Raw genomic sequence first — 16,834 nt, 5'->3', positions numbered from 1 at the left:
AAAAAACGGTTACAAAAATTATAGTGAATTTTCATAACTAGAAGAACAAAAGTTGTTCAGGATGACCCCCTGAGTCACTCCCTTTAGGCTTAGCATACCCTTTTTGTAACACCCTGTATATGGCAGTGACGCTGTGATGACGTTACTCACGCAACACATCAATTATTTTTATTAAATGTAGTAGGTACCTAGTTACTGGCAGTGTTTGATATAAACTGTGTCATCGGTCGTCGTGTCGACCGATGACACAGTTGCAGGTCGTAAAAGGTGCAGGGAATGGACAACATTTCAAAAAACTTAAGCTGCTATAAATCGAAAACCATTTCGAGATTTAGCTCTAAAGGCCACAAAAAAAATTTATTTATTTTTTGGATGTATCATTTTCGAGAAAATCATAAAATAGTAAAAAAGTGCTGATGACGTCATGCATCAGGTGCGATGCATTTTGATGATCAAAGCCTGTAGATTTAAAAACAAAGTAACTGTCACTTTCATTTTTGATCGGCGTTGACGTTTTATCGAGTCGTTGTTGTTTATTTGGGTCATTTTCATAAATTCTGTTCTGACACTTTCTGACAATTTTTTTAATTTAGGTATCATATAAAATGGTTAGTACTTATTAAGAGATGACCTCTATTTAATATGTCCCAGAGCATGCCACCGCCTACACAGCTGAAAAAATGCTTCTGTTTATTGTTTTACATGATAAGTACCTACTTTGTATCATTAGAAATATCAATGTCATTTGAAAATGACCCATTTGTTGGTTGGCATGTAAACAAAGTTTAAATGTCACTTGTCAGTGTCATTTATGTTTTTTTTCGAGACTAAGGCAATAGACAAAAATAAAAATTGAGCCTAATATGTGATGTCACTTCCGGTTTTAAAATAATTAACTTTAAAGTTAAAAATAACATGCAAAAATTAATGTATATACAAAATAAAAAAATATGGGTCCTCTAATTTTTTATAAACTTTCCGAATAGCTAATAAAAATATAGGGTAAAGAAAATGAAATGTTGTCCATTATGTCTCATTTACAATGTCCAGTTCCCGCCTCGCCTGCACTAAGCTATATAAATTTCAAAAAGATTTGTGTTGCATAAAAAATATACATTGTTTTTTTTGTCAATTTGTCACTAAGTTGATTCCAATTTATAACCGGTTTCTAACGACCAAAAAGTTTCAAAACACAGGGGCAGTTCGATTATTCACGGAGTCCAATCTTTTCCTGTCAAAGACACACCTCCGGCAATTGGGGCAGGCTTTCATGTAAATCGCTCCTGTGACCCACAAACCTGGTTAGAATGGACCTATAGCTAGGTAGTTAGGTACTAGGTAGGTACAATCAGCAAAAGAAATATGTGTGCAACCCTAGCGCAAACAGTTTGATCCTGAGATACCTAGATTAAGAAATCAAAGAATACTTTATCGATACAATACGAGTACAAACAATCTCTATAACTTAAGTATTTTTTTGCATTTTCATAGCTGAGTAATTAAGCTAATTACACCATAATGTCTAAGTTCGTTAGGATTATCTTCATTTAGTTCTAAAAACTTTTTCAGTTAAATTATGAAGTGAAGCGCTTTTTCAGTGAAAAAATAGGCATCATTTACCATTTTACTTTTTGATGTCAGCGAAGGGGAATGCTAAAATGACTTTTACCTTTAAATAAGGCAGGTTTTTCAATGAGATAAATGAATCAAAGCGTTTGTTATGCAAAAAGCCTTTTTATTCAAAGCTGACGGAAATTACGTTCATTTATTATCTAGGAGTATCAGCTGTATAGGGAGTGCGAGTTTTTACTGCTGCTCCGCGCCATACAAATTTGAGTCAATTTTCACTGCTCGATCGGTTACAAAAACCTATACTTGGCCTTCTTAGAAACGTTATTATTAGTGTTTAAATAATAATTTCCACCACCGAAAATTAAAAACTGAAAATAATGTAATGAGTAGATATTACTAAAATGTAAAAGAGACTATACTAATGAGTAGATATTAATAAAATGTAATCATTACTATTCTTATGTTGTGTCTTTTCTATCTTGGACCATATGCCATGAAGACGATGAAACACGAGGCATACATAGCGCTGAAGCCAGTATTAGGTACTCCTGTAAAATAGCAGGATATTGGTAATAAAACAACAATTAGCTTAATAAATAACAATAATTTAATAATTGATTCATGCAAAACTCCTTAGTAAATTATTAAGAAAACGAATAACATTCTGAAATACGTTGGTAGGTATAGTCATAAGGTTTCCGTTATTTCAATCGCCAGTCATCATTTCCATAAATTCTGGAAACGAAAAGAAAACGTATGTTAATAGGTTATCATGTAGCAATACTTTTTTGTACTAGAGATGAAACTCGTATGGTAAATTTACAATGGCCGATCTAGACAATGAAAAATCGTCTATAATAGACGGCCAGCGTGTGTTTTAGTGTTCATCTGTGGCATACCCTTTAAAACGGATCTGATTAGGTATATAATTATTTTACTATTACCTACAATAGTTAACTTTAGGTTAAAGAGTTCTTAATATCCGGTTAAAATTATTTTACCTAAAACCTTTAATTACAAGCATATATATACGGTTCGCCATAACACCATAAGACGAAGTAAAAAGTACTTATCTCATAATTTTGTTATTACTCCTTGGAGTTCAAATAAAGTGTACATTTATACAGGGGCGTGACCAACAAAGTTTCTATGGAAAATGATTATTTTCACGGATTTTGGCATTCTGATTTAATTTCCTTAGATATAACATACAGCACATGTAGAGTAAATTTGGGCTCAGTTATACCCTTTTTGCAACAATCTGTCTTATTTATCTTACCATCAAAGTCAACGGTGCCAGAAGCGTCGGTGTCGATCTCGGCGATCATCTCGTTGAGCTGGTCCGGGGTCAGCTGGTCGTCTAGCGCGGCCAGGATCTCCCTCAGGCTGGAGGTTGGGATGTAGCCGTGGCCTGGGAAAAGGGGGGAATAGTCATTATGAGTTTATTGTAAAGTTTACGGTATTTAGAAGGCCTCATGGTGCGCAAAATGTGTCATTTTTTGCGTTGCACTCACTCACAGGCTTTGAGAGCGAGTGTGACGGAAAACTTTTGTCACGTCTTGCGCCCCGTGCTAGGCTTCAGGAAGAGGCTAAACTAAAATGAATGAACAGAGGGGTCACTCTTTATGACGAAAAACTAAGCGCTGATGTCCGAGCCACGACTCTATCTCGTTGTATTTAAACGTGCGGATTGTACCGCAGCTCTCGTGCAATAGTTTTTTGTCCGTTTATAGAGTAACCCTCCAGACCTGAATATTTTTTTGAATATCGATGAATGTGTTTAAAGTTATGAATACCTATTTGGTTTTAAATGGTGAATTTAGTTAGATTATGGTTTAAAAAAGTCCTTCGTAAATGATTCGTTATGTTTCGGCATTTCGTTATGACAAACGATTCCCGTTTTGTAAATAAAGAAAAAACGCGCATAAATTCAAAATGCACAATAATATATTTCATGTGCATCGTTTTAATATTTCACTGGAAATCGCTTGAACTTGTCCGAATACAAAAGCAATTCGGATCGAAGCCCATAATTTTAAGCCGAAATGCAACCGACGAGTATCCTGCCTCGATTACGTAACCCCCCGATAGGTATATCCGAAATGCAATCGAAAACAATGAATTTACGAAGATAATCGTCCTCCATAAATGTTTGGCAGAATAAAATTGATTCTCTGGCTCCGTGCCAGAACTGCACTACTACTGGTCATATATTGGCACAGTGATTTCGAAAATGGAATGCAGCTGGAATAGCCGGTGCGTGTTGCTATCACGTGACTTATTTTGGGTAACCATTATGCGGTCCACCAACCCGCACTAGGCCAGCGTGGTAGACTAGGCCTAAAACCGTACCCAGTGCCCCAGTAGTGGGGACGTGATGGGTTGTGATGATGGTTATGCATTGAGAAAGAAGCTTTCTTTAGCTTTTCTGCTCACCGTTTAAGAAATCTAACGAACTTTGATATACGTACCACACTAAACTGATTTTCCAAAACATTTATGCTTTACGAAACGCCAAAAGTGCAAAACAGGGTGGTCCAAGCGCAATTAAAACTGTTTCGTAAACAATACGTCAGTTGAGTAAAGTTTTTAGTACGGCACGGGGCGAGTACGGGGCAGAGACGGCACGAGTCCGTACTGCTGACGTGGCGGTGAAAGGTCAAACAAAGTGTTCACTGTACTTTTCTGCGCTTTATGCGGGCTAAGTGCCAATTTATCCATAGTCGTTTAGAGCATAACCAGGTATTAGTGGTTGACTTTTGACACATCAGTCATGAATTTTATACGGAGATGAAGTATAATTGATTAACCAATCCCTGTCGGTTAGATAACCGACTATGGAGAAATTGGTACTAAAGGTAAGCGTTCACCTTTCGGCATCGTATGCAACGGACGCATCGAATTATGTATTATTTGTATAGAAATTCACACAAGTGCGTCTAAACTTTATTGGCGACGCCATTTCTCCATAATTAAGTAAGTATATTAATGAAAATCTGATTGACCCGATACCTACGATTACGATAGGTGGCTGCTTACCTTAATCACAGCCTTAATTGGGAGCAAATTTGAAGAGACCAGCAATGCCATTAGTAGAATTTTCTTTCAAGAGCCAATTTATGATATGTATTGAAATGTTAATTCATTAATAATAATAATAATCGAACCGAAATTTAGAAAAAAAACTTAACCAAGATCAGCAAAATTCTATTAAATAACAGAGCTTTGTTGTATAATTCCCTCATCATATTGGTGAAAAATGAGCCTTTGAGATAAACAGACAGACACACAACGGCTATAGACAATGGAGTACAAAGCTTTTGTTGTTTTTCCCGCCTCTGCTTTTATATCTCTGAAAAGCTTTGAATTCCACTGAAAATGCATTTGTACATTAAAACAAATACAGACCAGTCTTGTAAAGTATTACGTTTTAAATATTATTTAATGCCATTTTCCGCAAGCATCGCGTTATATAGGAGGATTTTCCGGTGGAAATAAGTTCCATCCCATTATGACTACTTGAAGAAACCCAAAATAGGTTAATAATTATTATGAACTAGCTGTTCCCGCGAGCTTCGCTTCGCCTTAAAAAGTTTTCCCATGGGAATTCTGGGATAAAAAGTAGCCTATGTTCTTTCTCAGGATCTAGACCATCTCTCTCTCTCTCTCTCTCTCAGCCTTCCGTAGTCCACTGTTGGACATAGGCCTCTCCTAACGATCGCCACCCCAAACGGTCACCTGCCATCTGCATCCAGCGGCTTCCCGCTACCTTCCGCAGATCATCAGACCAACGGGTTGGGGGGCGACCGACACGCCGTTTGCCGACACGGGGTCTCCACTCCAGAACCTTTCTACTCCAGCGGTCGTCGGCTCTGCGGGCTACGTGGCCAGCCCATTGCCACTTCAGCGTGCTAATCCTTTTGGCTATGTCGGTAACTTTAGTTCTCCTGCGGATTTCTTCATTACGAATCCTATCTCGCAGTGACACGCCTAACATAGCCCTTTCCATAGCACGCTGAGCAACTCTGAGCTTGTGGATAAGCCCTTTGGTGAAGCACCACGTCTCGGCTCCGTAAGTCATCACTGGCAACACGCACTGATTGAAAACTTTTGTTTTCAGACACTGAGGTATGTTTTCAGTGAAGATGTGTCGTAATTTCCCGAACGCTGCCCATCCGAGTTGGATTCTACGAGCTACCTCTTTATCGAAGTTGGATTTACCTAATCGGATCACTTGTCCTAGGTAGGGATACTGATCAACAACTTCGATGGTGACACCTCCTACAGTTACGGGCGATGATGAAACATGTTCGTTCGACATGACCTTTGTCTTGTCCATGTTCATTTTCAGCCCAACTTGTTTAGAGGCATCATTGAGGTCTGTGAGCATTTCGCCCAACTCCTCCAGCGTTTCCGCCATAATAACTATGTCATCAGCAAATCGTAGATGAGAGATATATTCGCCATTGACGTTAATGCCCAGTCTTTTCCACTCTACAAGCTTAAAAACATCTTCCAGTGCACAGGTGAACAGTTTCGGAGAAATAACATCTCCCTGTCTCACGCCCCTTTGCAACTGGATCGGTTTTGTGCTATGTTCGTGTAATCGAACTGACATTGTGGCAGCATTGTACATACATCTCAACACCTCGATATAGCGATAGTCTATATGGTACCGCTGAAGGGATTGAAGCATCGCCCAGAGCTCAATAGAATCAAAGGCTTTCTCATAGTCCACAAACGCTAGACATAAAGGTAGATTATACTCCATACGTATACCAAATTTCATTTAAATCCGTTCATTAGTTTTAGCTTGAAAGAGTAACAGATAGACAGACAGACAGACACAGAATACTTTCGCATTTATAATATTAGTTAGGATGGTAAAAAACGAGCTATACATGGCGATGACCAATGCTTTTTCGCACCATTTAAGCCTACTATACCACGTTTTCAACCGCTGCATTTGATCAGTAGTAACAACTAGTTCTCACCTTCTTTATCGTACAGCCTGAAGGCTTCTTTCAGCTCCTTCTGAAGAGCCTCGTCGTCTTCATCCAGGAAATGCGTAGCCACACGAACGAACGAGTCGAAGTTCAGTTTGCCACTTTCTGAAAGTTAAACAAAGGAGCGATTTTCAGTAGTATTTTCAAACGTGGAAACATACGGTGGGACTGGTTCACAAACTGAAGGTCACTCAGCGAGCTACGGAAAGAGCTATGCTTGGAGTCTCTCTGAAAGATCGAATCCGGAACGAAGTAATCCGACAGAGAACTAAAGTCACCGACATAGCTCACCGAGTTAGTAAGCTTGAGTGGCAGTGGGCTGGTCACATCTGTCGAAGAACCGATGACCGATGGGGTAAACGTGTTCTGGAGTGGAGGCCGCGACTAGGCAAACGTAGTGTGGGACGCCCTCCGGCTAGATGAGGTGACGACTTGCGAAAGGTGGCTGGTTATGATTGGGTGCGGAAAGCTAAAGATCGCATCCAGTGGCGTGCTTTGGGAGAGGCCTACGTCCAGCAGTGGACTGCTATTATAAGCTAATGATGATGATGATGTGATTTTCAGTGTGAAATTTGGAATAAAAATTAACCCAGAAGGAAGTCTGAAAAGTTATTTGAATCTTAAGGGGGCGATTTAATAGAGTAAAGAGTAGTAAAGCGTTATAGAGTGAATGTTATGTAGGACAAGTGAACCCAAGGGTGATTTGTAGGGCATGGAATGTTACAGCAAAAACTTAATTAAATTATGGACTTCTTTAAGTCGTCCAAAAACATACATACAGACGCATTGAGAAGCCCCTCCATTCTTGGTTAAAAGTTTCGTTTGTCGGTTAAAACTGAGCACGGTCCATCTATACGACATACTCTCTACATTATTTTGTACAAACTGGCTGTAGAGATAAAGTTTTATTCAGCTATAGTGTTAAAACTAGTGGGACTCCAAGTAGACTAACGAACGCTTCATACAACGGTACGTAAATACAATGAGATAGAGTCGAGGTTAGCGTTGCAGTTTTGTTTTTCCGAAGCTTGGAAGCGCTGCGCGAACCACGGTCCTATTTCCTTGTATTAAGCGAGCCGATTGTGTGAACGCTTTTGTTTGTTCGTTCGTTGATAGAGTGAACCCCCAGGCCATAAAGTCCGGGAGCCCATTGTAGTAAACGACTAAACGACAGGGGGCGGTAAAATTTAAGCGACCAACCGATTTCAACGTACGTTAATACGTAGTTCGTTTACTTAATACAATGTATGTTGCTATGTTTGTATGACTGACACTGCAGCTGAGTTGTAGAAAGGAACTTTATGCTTATATCGACCTTAAATGTATTGCTGCCTTGCTGTGACATTATAAGGACAGAAACAGGCATAGGTACATACATTAAAATGCAATGCAGTAGTGAATAAATGTTTATAATAAGCATATTTTCTTGTCTATAAGACAACTAAAATTAACATTGAAACTAATTAGGTATCTTTGGAGGCTTCGACGCATCACTGTTTCCGTGGTTAAATATAAATGTAATACATAGGTAATAAGTAAAGTAAAGTAAAGTAAAGTAAAGTAAAAATGTTTATTTCCTTTAAAAATATACAAGAGATGGTAAATGTACTGACCCCCACACTAGGCAATGCCTGTCCCGTGGAGGATAGAGATAATAATTAACCCATTTAAATACGGCTTTACAAGAACATAAAACTTATACAGTGCAATCTTGGATAAATTTGATATATGTTAGAAAATAAAATAAAAAAAAGTGTGTTTGTGTGTATGTGTGTGTGTGTGTGTGTGTGTGTTTGTGTTAATATTTTATTATTTGAAACTAAAAAAAACACTTACACGTCTAAGCCTTGGGAACCTATATTTTTTTACTGAATCTACTGGAAAATAATTCTTACATAAATTATATAACCTTTTAAAGCTTTCGGCAGGGCTGTAAAGTACAACCCTTTAGGGTAAACAAAAGGCTCTTACGCACACACCCTTTACGACACTTTTCACACCTGTGTCGTAATCGGCAAGACTAACATACTAGAGGTAGGCTTTCGCTTTTCTGTGTAAACGTTTTATTTACCGTGTGTCAAGTGTGAGTTTGGATCGTTAGATACGATTTTTTGATTTACGATAGAGAAGCTTTCTATTTCACTAAATATGCTTGTTATTAGATTAATTTGAGTTAAAAAAAACAGTAATATTTTTTTAAATCTGAAAATGAAATTTATTTATTTATTGACGGGAAAACCAACAGCTTATATCTAGGTACATTTGTGCTTATAGTAGGGGTTACATAACATAGCCAATTACAGGTTTCCACGTATAAAAAATAAACAGTAAAGAAGCTTAAAGTCCTTAATCATCGTCTTTCTAGAGGACATAGTTAAATATAAAGGTTATAAATATGAAGAGAACAAAGAATACATATAAGTAATATAACAACGACTTACATAATTAAGTAACAATAGTTAAAGTAGTATGTAGTTCCCAGAAGCAACATAAAGTACCAACAAAAAATAATATATATATATATGTAGGATTTATAATATTTCAATGATATTTCAGAACGAATTATAGAATTATTACTTGTCTATGATGTTAACTTTTTTATGGGTTCTCTTGAAAATATGGCGCTTAGGACGAAAGATTGTTTTTCATTTCATGGGTTTTATAAATAAAATAAAGATTGTTTAAGTGCATCGGCGGCTTTAATTTTCATCCCACAACTTTTGGGGGCTCGTCCGGGATGGAAATAGGCCAAAGGTGCTGAAGATGTATATTATAAAGGTGTAAATAGTGTAAATAAGGGGGCGTGTTCGTGAAGCGATTCTCACACGTAAAAGATGGCGGCGCGCACTAAAGCGAAATTATGGTGAAAATTCAAAATTAATAAAGGTGAACAAATAGAAGGTGATAATGATGTAAATACGGTGAAGGTGAAAAACAAAGGGTGTAAAATTTATTACTAAGACGATATGATGATGACGGCGGCCCAACCCTCGTTGGTCAGCATTGAGGCGACAATCCCACGGTTCTCGGGAGCGGACCCGACGTACCCGGCGGCAAGGTGGGTGGAGGAGATCAGTGACAATGCGGAGGTATTCGGCTGGTCACCTTCACAAAAGCTGCTGATGGCGCGACGGGCATTGACTGGTGTGGCAGGTCTGTGGCTCCGCACGGAGAATACATTCAAGAGCTTCGACGAGCTGCAGCGGGCTCTGCTGGAGGAGTTTCCCTACGATGCCAACCCGAAGGTGATCCACGAGCTCATGACTAACCGCAAGAAGAAGCGCGACGAGAGCTGCTATGAGTACATGCTGGTGATGAAGGAGCTGGGGAAGCGCGGTGGATTTGAAGACTACGTGGCCATACAATATATAGTCGATGGTATCGAAGACTGTGTGATACACAAAGCCATGCTGTATGGTATCACCACATATCCGGACCTGAAGGAAAAGCTGAAAATTTACGAATATATGAAAAGAAAGATGGAGATGAGTGCACGAACGAGAAGAGAAAGCCCGGCTAGATGGTGTTACAGCTGCACAGGAGGCGAACGACCGATAGACGACGTGTCGGTAAAGCAGGACCCTGAACAGCAACAGAGAAACGGATGCGGCGACAAGTCGGCGGTGTCGGTAAAACAGCACTGGTTTGAAGTCGGGATGGACGAGGCCAACAAACGGAGTAATGATTATTCGAAGGAAAAGAAAGTGACAGCCATAAACACGAAGGAGAACGAAACGATAGCCATAGAAACAAAGACGAACGAAGTGACATCCATGAAACGTAAACCGGAAGTTGTAAATGTTGTAAATAAACAAGTTTTAGAAAATAAAAAGGAGGAACTTGGCAAAGAGGCGCCAATCGAGCGCATATGTATTAAGGAGGAAAATATTCGTAAACAAAAAGTTGAAAAGGTGGTTGGAAAAGAGAGTTGTCCAGGTGAATTTGCTAAGAAGAAGGATGGCACAAAAAGGAGATATATCGATAATAAGAGGGCGTTTAAAAGAAGATGTGTAGAAAAAGATACACAGTACCAAGATGGTTTGATGGAGAATGAAATATGTTACAAAATAAATAAGGAGAAAACTATGGAGAAAGAAATCGTGAAGAGGGTATACAAGGATGGTAATTTCTCTGAGAGGATTATAAAAGAAGAAAGGAAGAAAGATTACCATGTACTACGCTGAGTACATGAAGCCATTGCCTAGATGGGACACTGAGGAAGGTGTAGGTGATTTTTATAAGTTTTTATTTGTGTGATGATGAATGAGTGACAAAGAATGAGTGTGTTTTTAATTGAGTAGGCAGGGTTAATTTTATGTTTTTTTTGTATGTTAAATGTACAGGATGATGTTTATTGTTTATTGATGCTTATTGTATATTGATGAAATGTTTACCTAAATATTCCATGGTTGTATTAAGAATTTTGGTTCTGAAGTTTATATTGTGTCAATAATTAAGTGTAATTTTCTGAAAGTTGCAGATTTAATATTTTTATGTTACAGTTCAAAATGTTGTTTAAATGTAGATTCAGTAAAGATTTATGTCGATTGTTTTTTATATGTTTTTCATAGTCTGAGGGCAGACTATCTGCAGGATGGCCGAGCTGTAGGATTTATAATATTTCAATGATATTTCAGAACGAATTATAGAATTATTACTTGTCTATGATGTTAACTTTTTTATGGGTTCTCTTGAAAATATGGCGCTTAGGACGAAAGATTGTTTTTCATTTCATGGGTTTTATAAATAAAATAAAGATTGTTTAAGTGCATCGGCGGCTTTAATTTTCATCCCACATATATAAGTTTTAGGATGTTTAGGTTTGATGAGAACGGCGTATAGAATTGAGATAAGTATATACTTATCATATCCATCGCACAGTAAATAAATAGTAGTAGATTGTGTAAGCTGAGGCGCGGGCCTTTTCGGTGCTGGACAACTCACGCAATTATATATTTTTTTAATTATTCTAATGTTCTTCTTAACGAACACAACTAGAGTCCCCGGTGGCCACTAGATGGCGATAGTAACCATCGCTAAGTACCCCTTAAACCGTAGTTAAGCTTAACTACCGGCTCAGTTGAATTTAACAAATAATTATGTTGGCAGTTTGTGGTTTCAGTTTTTGCTGGTTGAAAAGAAACATGAAAATTTTGGTATTTTGTATGTTGTCAGCTGTTTAATACAATATTTGATCTTAATTTTGGACTATAAAGGAAAAAAAGTAGGTATAAACGCGCACAATAATTGATTGACAAAACGATGAAACACACAAAAATATGGACAACAATACAAAACTTAATCTAACACATATGTACAAATGGCGGTCTTATCGCTTAAAGCGATTTCTTCCAGACAACCTTTGGGTGGAAGGATATTTAGATGTAAAGAAGGGTAAAGTGTACTAGGAATAAAGAATATACCATATATGCATTAAGTATGCAATAATAATAATATATTTAAGATTTATTAGATAGTGGTGTTGCAAGGGATTTTTTTGAAATTTAGAATATATACAAGGTTTGTGTGATCAGAGCGGTGGTAGCTCAGTCGGGTAAGCGCCCGCTTCCACGCCAGAGATGCGGGTTTGGATCCCGGCGCTGACATGTACCAATGAGTTCTTTTAACGTAATACCATCGCTCTTACGGTGAAGGAAAACATCGTGAGGAAACCTGCATATCTAGATTTATCACATCTAGATATGTGAATGTGAACCCACCAACCTGCAGTGGACCAACGTGGTGGGTCATGGTCCAAGCTTAGAAAGGCGTTTAGACCTTGGGGATATGCACAAAGGTTCCACTCGAGAGAGCCAGGTGCAGGTATTACACCCCCACAGAGAATAGAATAGAATATAATCTTTGTGTGAGTGTGTCACTTTGGGAGCTATCATACATACCGGGAAATGTACCTACTACGCTGATAATCAGCAAATTATCATAATACAGGGATTTTCTAAAACCTTGCCTGATGCTGGATTATAGTAGTAACTATAACTACAAATGTGGCCCAAGGGTAACATGATTTCACCACTAATCTAACACCCTCCTAAACTGTTTACATGTTAGGTTGTTCACTAATGTTCATATTAGTGAACAACCGTGGTTTTATAAAATGTTATAGTTTCAAAAGGTCGCGATTTTTACAAAGCTTTCAAAGAATTTTTCGTGGCCAAACATGTACGAATATACCTGTAAGTAGTTTACAGGATTTGCACTTACATAGAATATGGGCTCCGTAGTTTTTGAATTGATCTGTTACAAATATACACACAAATCTCTTCACTTTAAAATATTAATACAAACACTGAAACAATAATACGTCCTTGGATTTTCCTGTATAGGTACTTACATAAAATCGATTTCCAAATTTACGCAATCTGTCACCTGCTTCCAAAATAAATGCACGTGGCTGGGCTATTTCACGACCAAAATATTAGTTTTGTAACGGAATTAGTTTTATTATCATTCAAAACATAAACTGAGGCGGGCAACTCATTTATCTTTCAATCGGACTTTATTATTCTTGATGAAATCAAACCCAAGAGATTGAAACATTTATAAGCAAGGCTACCCACCGTTTTGGCTAAGGTTGAAAGCATTATTAATAGTAGTATTACTTCATAATTTAATAACATAAAAAATACAAATAAAAAGTATCAAAAATATACCAAAGAACTTAAATTCGAACTAATTTCCAATGTTCAAAAATATTCTATATTCGATAAATATTCGAAAAAGTTCTACTTACGAAAGTTGGTACTATTGTCACTGGATCTTTTTCATTGCTTGTGAGTGTTCTATTATTATATTCTATTCTCTGTGGGGGTGTAATGTAGGACTGTAGGTGTCTGTACGTGGCTCTATCAAATGGAATAATTTAAAACCTAAAAAAATAAGGTTAGACCATTTTCCCACCACGTTGGTCCACTGCGGGTTTGTGGGTTGACATAATATCTAGATATGCTAAATCTAGATATATGCAGTTTTCCTTCACCGTAAGAGCAAAGGTGTACTTTGTAAGTAATTAAATTCAAAGAAGTCATTGGTACATGTCAGCGCCGGGATTCGAACCCGCATCTCTGGCGTGAGAAGCGGGCGCTTACCCGACTGAGCGAGCATGCGTGTATAAAGCTGCAAAATAAAATTGACCAAATATATTTTAACACGAACTAGATAGAGTGTCAGTGCAAAAGAATCGTCTCGACATATTATACCCCACTTTTTCATACCACTGATCTTTTATTTTGTATTAGATCGGTGAGAAGATTTACGATTTTCTTGATTGGTTAACATTACGTTGAACGCAAAACGGTTTGACAGTTTACAAAATGCGGACATATTTTTGCTTTGGTTTTTGAATGTCTCACACCATCTGGTGCGTATATTATTAATCTAAGCAACTGACCGTCAGCATCCTCGGCGTCCAGCATCTGGTCGAGCTCGTGGTCGTCGTAGCTGTGCACCATGGTGTTGAGAATCGTGCGCACCTTCTCCTTCTCTATCCGTCCTTGTTTGCTGCTGTCGAACATGCTGAATGCCCGCTGCAGCACTGGCGGGGGAAAGAGATGGAAAGATTATGTGGGGACGTCTCACACACAGCCATCCGACCCCAAGCTAGGCACTGATATATGGGTATCGGACAGCTGATAAGTCTACACAGATGCATAGATAGATACATATTACCACCCAAGACCCGAGTACAAATATCTGCCTCGGCAGGGATCGAACCCGGGACCTTTATGGAATAGCATTATTAGCAGTCAGGGTCACTAACTACTGCACCATTCGGTTGTCTGAGAGAAAGATGAGGGTTCGTTACCAACTTAGTTTATTCAATGGTTTTCATGGTGGGGCTCTGGTTAGTGAATAACCTGAATCTAAAAGTCCTGTATTCAGCTTCAGCCAAAGAACATAACATTTCAGCCATAAACATACATTAAGGTAATGTATATGTATGTAATCGTCGAATAATAATCATGTGATTTTACCTACATTGTGTTTACACAGACGTATTTTTGAAATCGTTACATAAAAAATAGTTTAGGATTGATGCATTCACTACTTTTGAGTTTGAAAATGACGGCTATATTCAAGAAATGTAGCCTTATTTACTTCAGGATAATATCTTTCACATCCTTTAAAAATACTGGTCGTTTTTTCGGAGTAACCCCGCGACAACAAAATGAAACGCCAAATGACGACCGAATGGCGTAGTGGTTAGTGGCCCTGACTACTGAGCCGAAGGTCCCGGGTTCGATTCCTGGCTGGGGCAGATATTTGTTTAAACACAGATATTTGTACTCGGGTCTTGGGTGTTGATATATTTATATTTAGTATCTATCTATCTATGTATTTGTGTAGATATATCAGCTGTCCGACACCCATAACACAGGTTCTGCCTAGCTTGGGGTCGGATGGCCGTGTGTGAGATGTCCCCACATATTTATTTATTATTATTTAACTTTTCAAAGATGGTGAGCTGACCGCAGCTCTGACTGTCATTAAACTATTTCTAGTGTGAAAAGAGATGAAATTAAAGTTTTTTTCGCTGCTGTCATTAAAACAGTTGTTTGTTGTTCCGTCCTCGACTCCGCAGTAACAATATCAAAGGGAAACAGACATTAAAAAGTGTTAATCCGAAAGCAAGGTTGTTTCGGATTAACACTTTTTAATGGAAGTAGAACATTGTTTAGCTACCTACGTTGTATTGAAACTTTCATAAAAATATTTGGTACATATCGCATTTTCTTTCGTTTTTACGGTATGCATTATTTAAAACTACCGTAGGTAAGGTAGTTTTAATTACGATGAATAACTGTTGCTGTACCTATCTTAAATTTTAAATAAAGGTAGGTATATAATTCTATATTAAAATGATATAAAAAAAACTTTTCAAACTTAGTTTATATATTGAATTCAAATTTTATTTTTAAGTACAAATCTCTCCGCATCTTGGGCGCTAGCGGGAGGTACAAGTTTCGCTATTAAAAGTTGTTTTGAATGCAGAACAATTATATCTTTGCAATAAACTGCTACGAGTAAGTACCTATATCATAGCTTATATACCTACTCATAGACTACATACATAATTATATATACTTGTGTTTTTCTTATAACTTGTACTTTAAACTGTGTAATTTTTATATACATACAATAAAGTGTTTAAATAAATAGACAAAATAACAAGTAAAGCACCTGTATTTCATATCATCCAATGAACAGTGCAAAGTTATAAGAAAGGGTTAATACAATCGAGTCTGGAATTAAAATTTTAGAAACCTACCATTGGCTATTTCACTCAGAAATTAAGGTGATTGAATAATAATATTAAAGTTAGCATAAAAAATAATAATTACCTACCCACACAACTAGATACGACACCACTTACCCGTAAACAAGGAATTCGTTCACTATGATTGCTAAATAAGGGTCACATGTCATACTTACTAGCAATTTGCTCATCATCCAGTTGAGTTGTCTAAAACAATAAAAAACACAATAAATCAAACCATCCAGCACATAATACTTTTAAAAAAGGAAGTAAAAACATTCAGTTAAAAGAAACGCACCATTTTCAAAAATCGAACGTAACCGGATTGGTTGGGAACGGTGGAGCCTGCGCCCGCGCTGCGTCCGAGCTCAGAACTGGAGAGCGGTTCCAAATTTGAAAACAGCTGGAAAAGTTAACGGGCGAGCGTCAAATCTTAAACAATAAAGGTAAGCGTCTACCTTTCGGCTTCGTACGCAACGGACGAATTGCATTCAGTATTCTTTGTGTAGAAATTCGAGCAAGTGCGTCCACTTTATAGGCATTGCCGACGCCGTTTCTCCATACATCTATGATAATCCATTTGTATAATCCAAACGTACGATACCGGAAGATCTGACCCTGTTATTGTGTTGGTACCTGGTTTGGTCCTAGTGTAGTCACCATTAAAACCATCGATGACATGTATCTAGAATCAAATGTATGATCTAAGAGTTGAAGATATCTAACGATGCCTGTAATTTTACCTTCTTACATATGAACCACTAACGACACATTAGCAATTAACAATCCATAAGCAGCGTTACTCGCCTGTCAAACATCAGTCAGATCCTTACAAGGTACGTCCGATTTGACGGCGGTGGGGTTACCCACTATGTTCACCGTGTCCACTGATAAATTTCTCACTAAAACTATAGTTGGTTGCCGTGTATGTCTGCCGTGTAAAGCTGTTAACACATTCGCTGGGCCGTAACGTTTAAAATGT

The 16,834-nt window shown here is 37.8% G+C and overlaps 3 protein-coding genes across 5 annotated transcripts in view; 2 read left to right on the top strand and 1 right to left on the bottom strand.

Moving 5' to 3' along the window:
• Positions 1 to 16,834, top strand: part of LOC105393289 (calmodulin-A) — a 153,705-nt gene that overhangs the window by 113,853 nt on the left and 23,018 nt on the right. The gene's annotated exons all lie outside the window — the stretch shown is intronic.
• LOC105393288 (troponin C) lies at positions 2,166 to 16,277 on the bottom strand. The gene is made up of 6 exons (XM_011565020.3): positions 16,151 to 16,277; positions 16,029 to 16,059; positions 13,987 to 14,130; positions 6,567 to 6,683; positions 2,852 to 2,983; positions 2,166 to 2,307 (listed from the first exon to the last, which is right to left on the bottom strand). Exons 1-6 carry the CDS (start codon positions 16,151 to 16,153, stop codon positions 2,279 to 2,281), a joined length of 456 nt encoding a protein of 151 aa, XP_011563322.1. The 5' UTR covers positions 16,154 to 16,277; the 3' UTR covers positions 2,166 to 2,278.
• LOC119691668 lies at positions 9,109 to 11,032 on the top strand. The gene is made up of 2 exons (XM_048622466.1): positions 9,109 to 10,082; positions 10,119 to 11,032. Exons 1-2 carry the CDS (start codon positions 9,545 to 9,547, stop codon positions 10,760 to 10,762), a joined length of 1,182 nt encoding a protein of 393 aa, XP_048478423.1. The 5' UTR covers positions 9,109 to 9,544; the 3' UTR covers positions 10,763 to 11,032.

The sequence above is a fragment of the Plutella xylostella genome, chromosome 8, assembly GCF_932276165.1.
Source record: "Plutella xylostella chromosome 8, ilPluXylo3.1, whole genome shotgun sequence".
In the NCBI taxonomy this organism is placed as follows: Eukaryota; Metazoa; Arthropoda; class Insecta; order Lepidoptera; family Plutellidae; genus Plutella; species Plutella xylostella.
Note: the sequence above shows the minus strand (reverse complement) of the source record. Positions and strands in the feature narration are given on the sequence as shown.

What these genes read in the sequence shown, in the direction of transcription:
- LOC105393288 (XM_011565020.3), bottom strand. An exon ending in GGACGCCGAGGATGCTGACG is followed by an intron (nt 6,684 to 13,986) that starts GTCAGTTGCTTA and finishes TTTAACTTTCAG; the next exon opens with AAAGTGGCAAACTGAACTTC. An exon ending in CAGGCTGTACGATAAAGAAG is followed by an intron (nt 2,984 to 6,566) that starts GTGAGAACTAGT and finishes CCCTTTTCCCAG; the next exon opens with GCCACGGCTACATCCCAACC.
- LOC119691668 (XM_048622466.1), top strand. Translation starts at nt 9,545, where the DNA reads ATGATGATGACGGCGGCCCAACCCTCGTTGGTCAGCATTGAGGCGACA. An exon ending in GATGAGTGCACGAACGAGAA is followed by an intron (nt 10,083 to 10,118) that starts GAGAAAGCCCGG and finishes ACAGCTGCACAG; the next exon opens with GAGGCGAACGACCGATAGAC.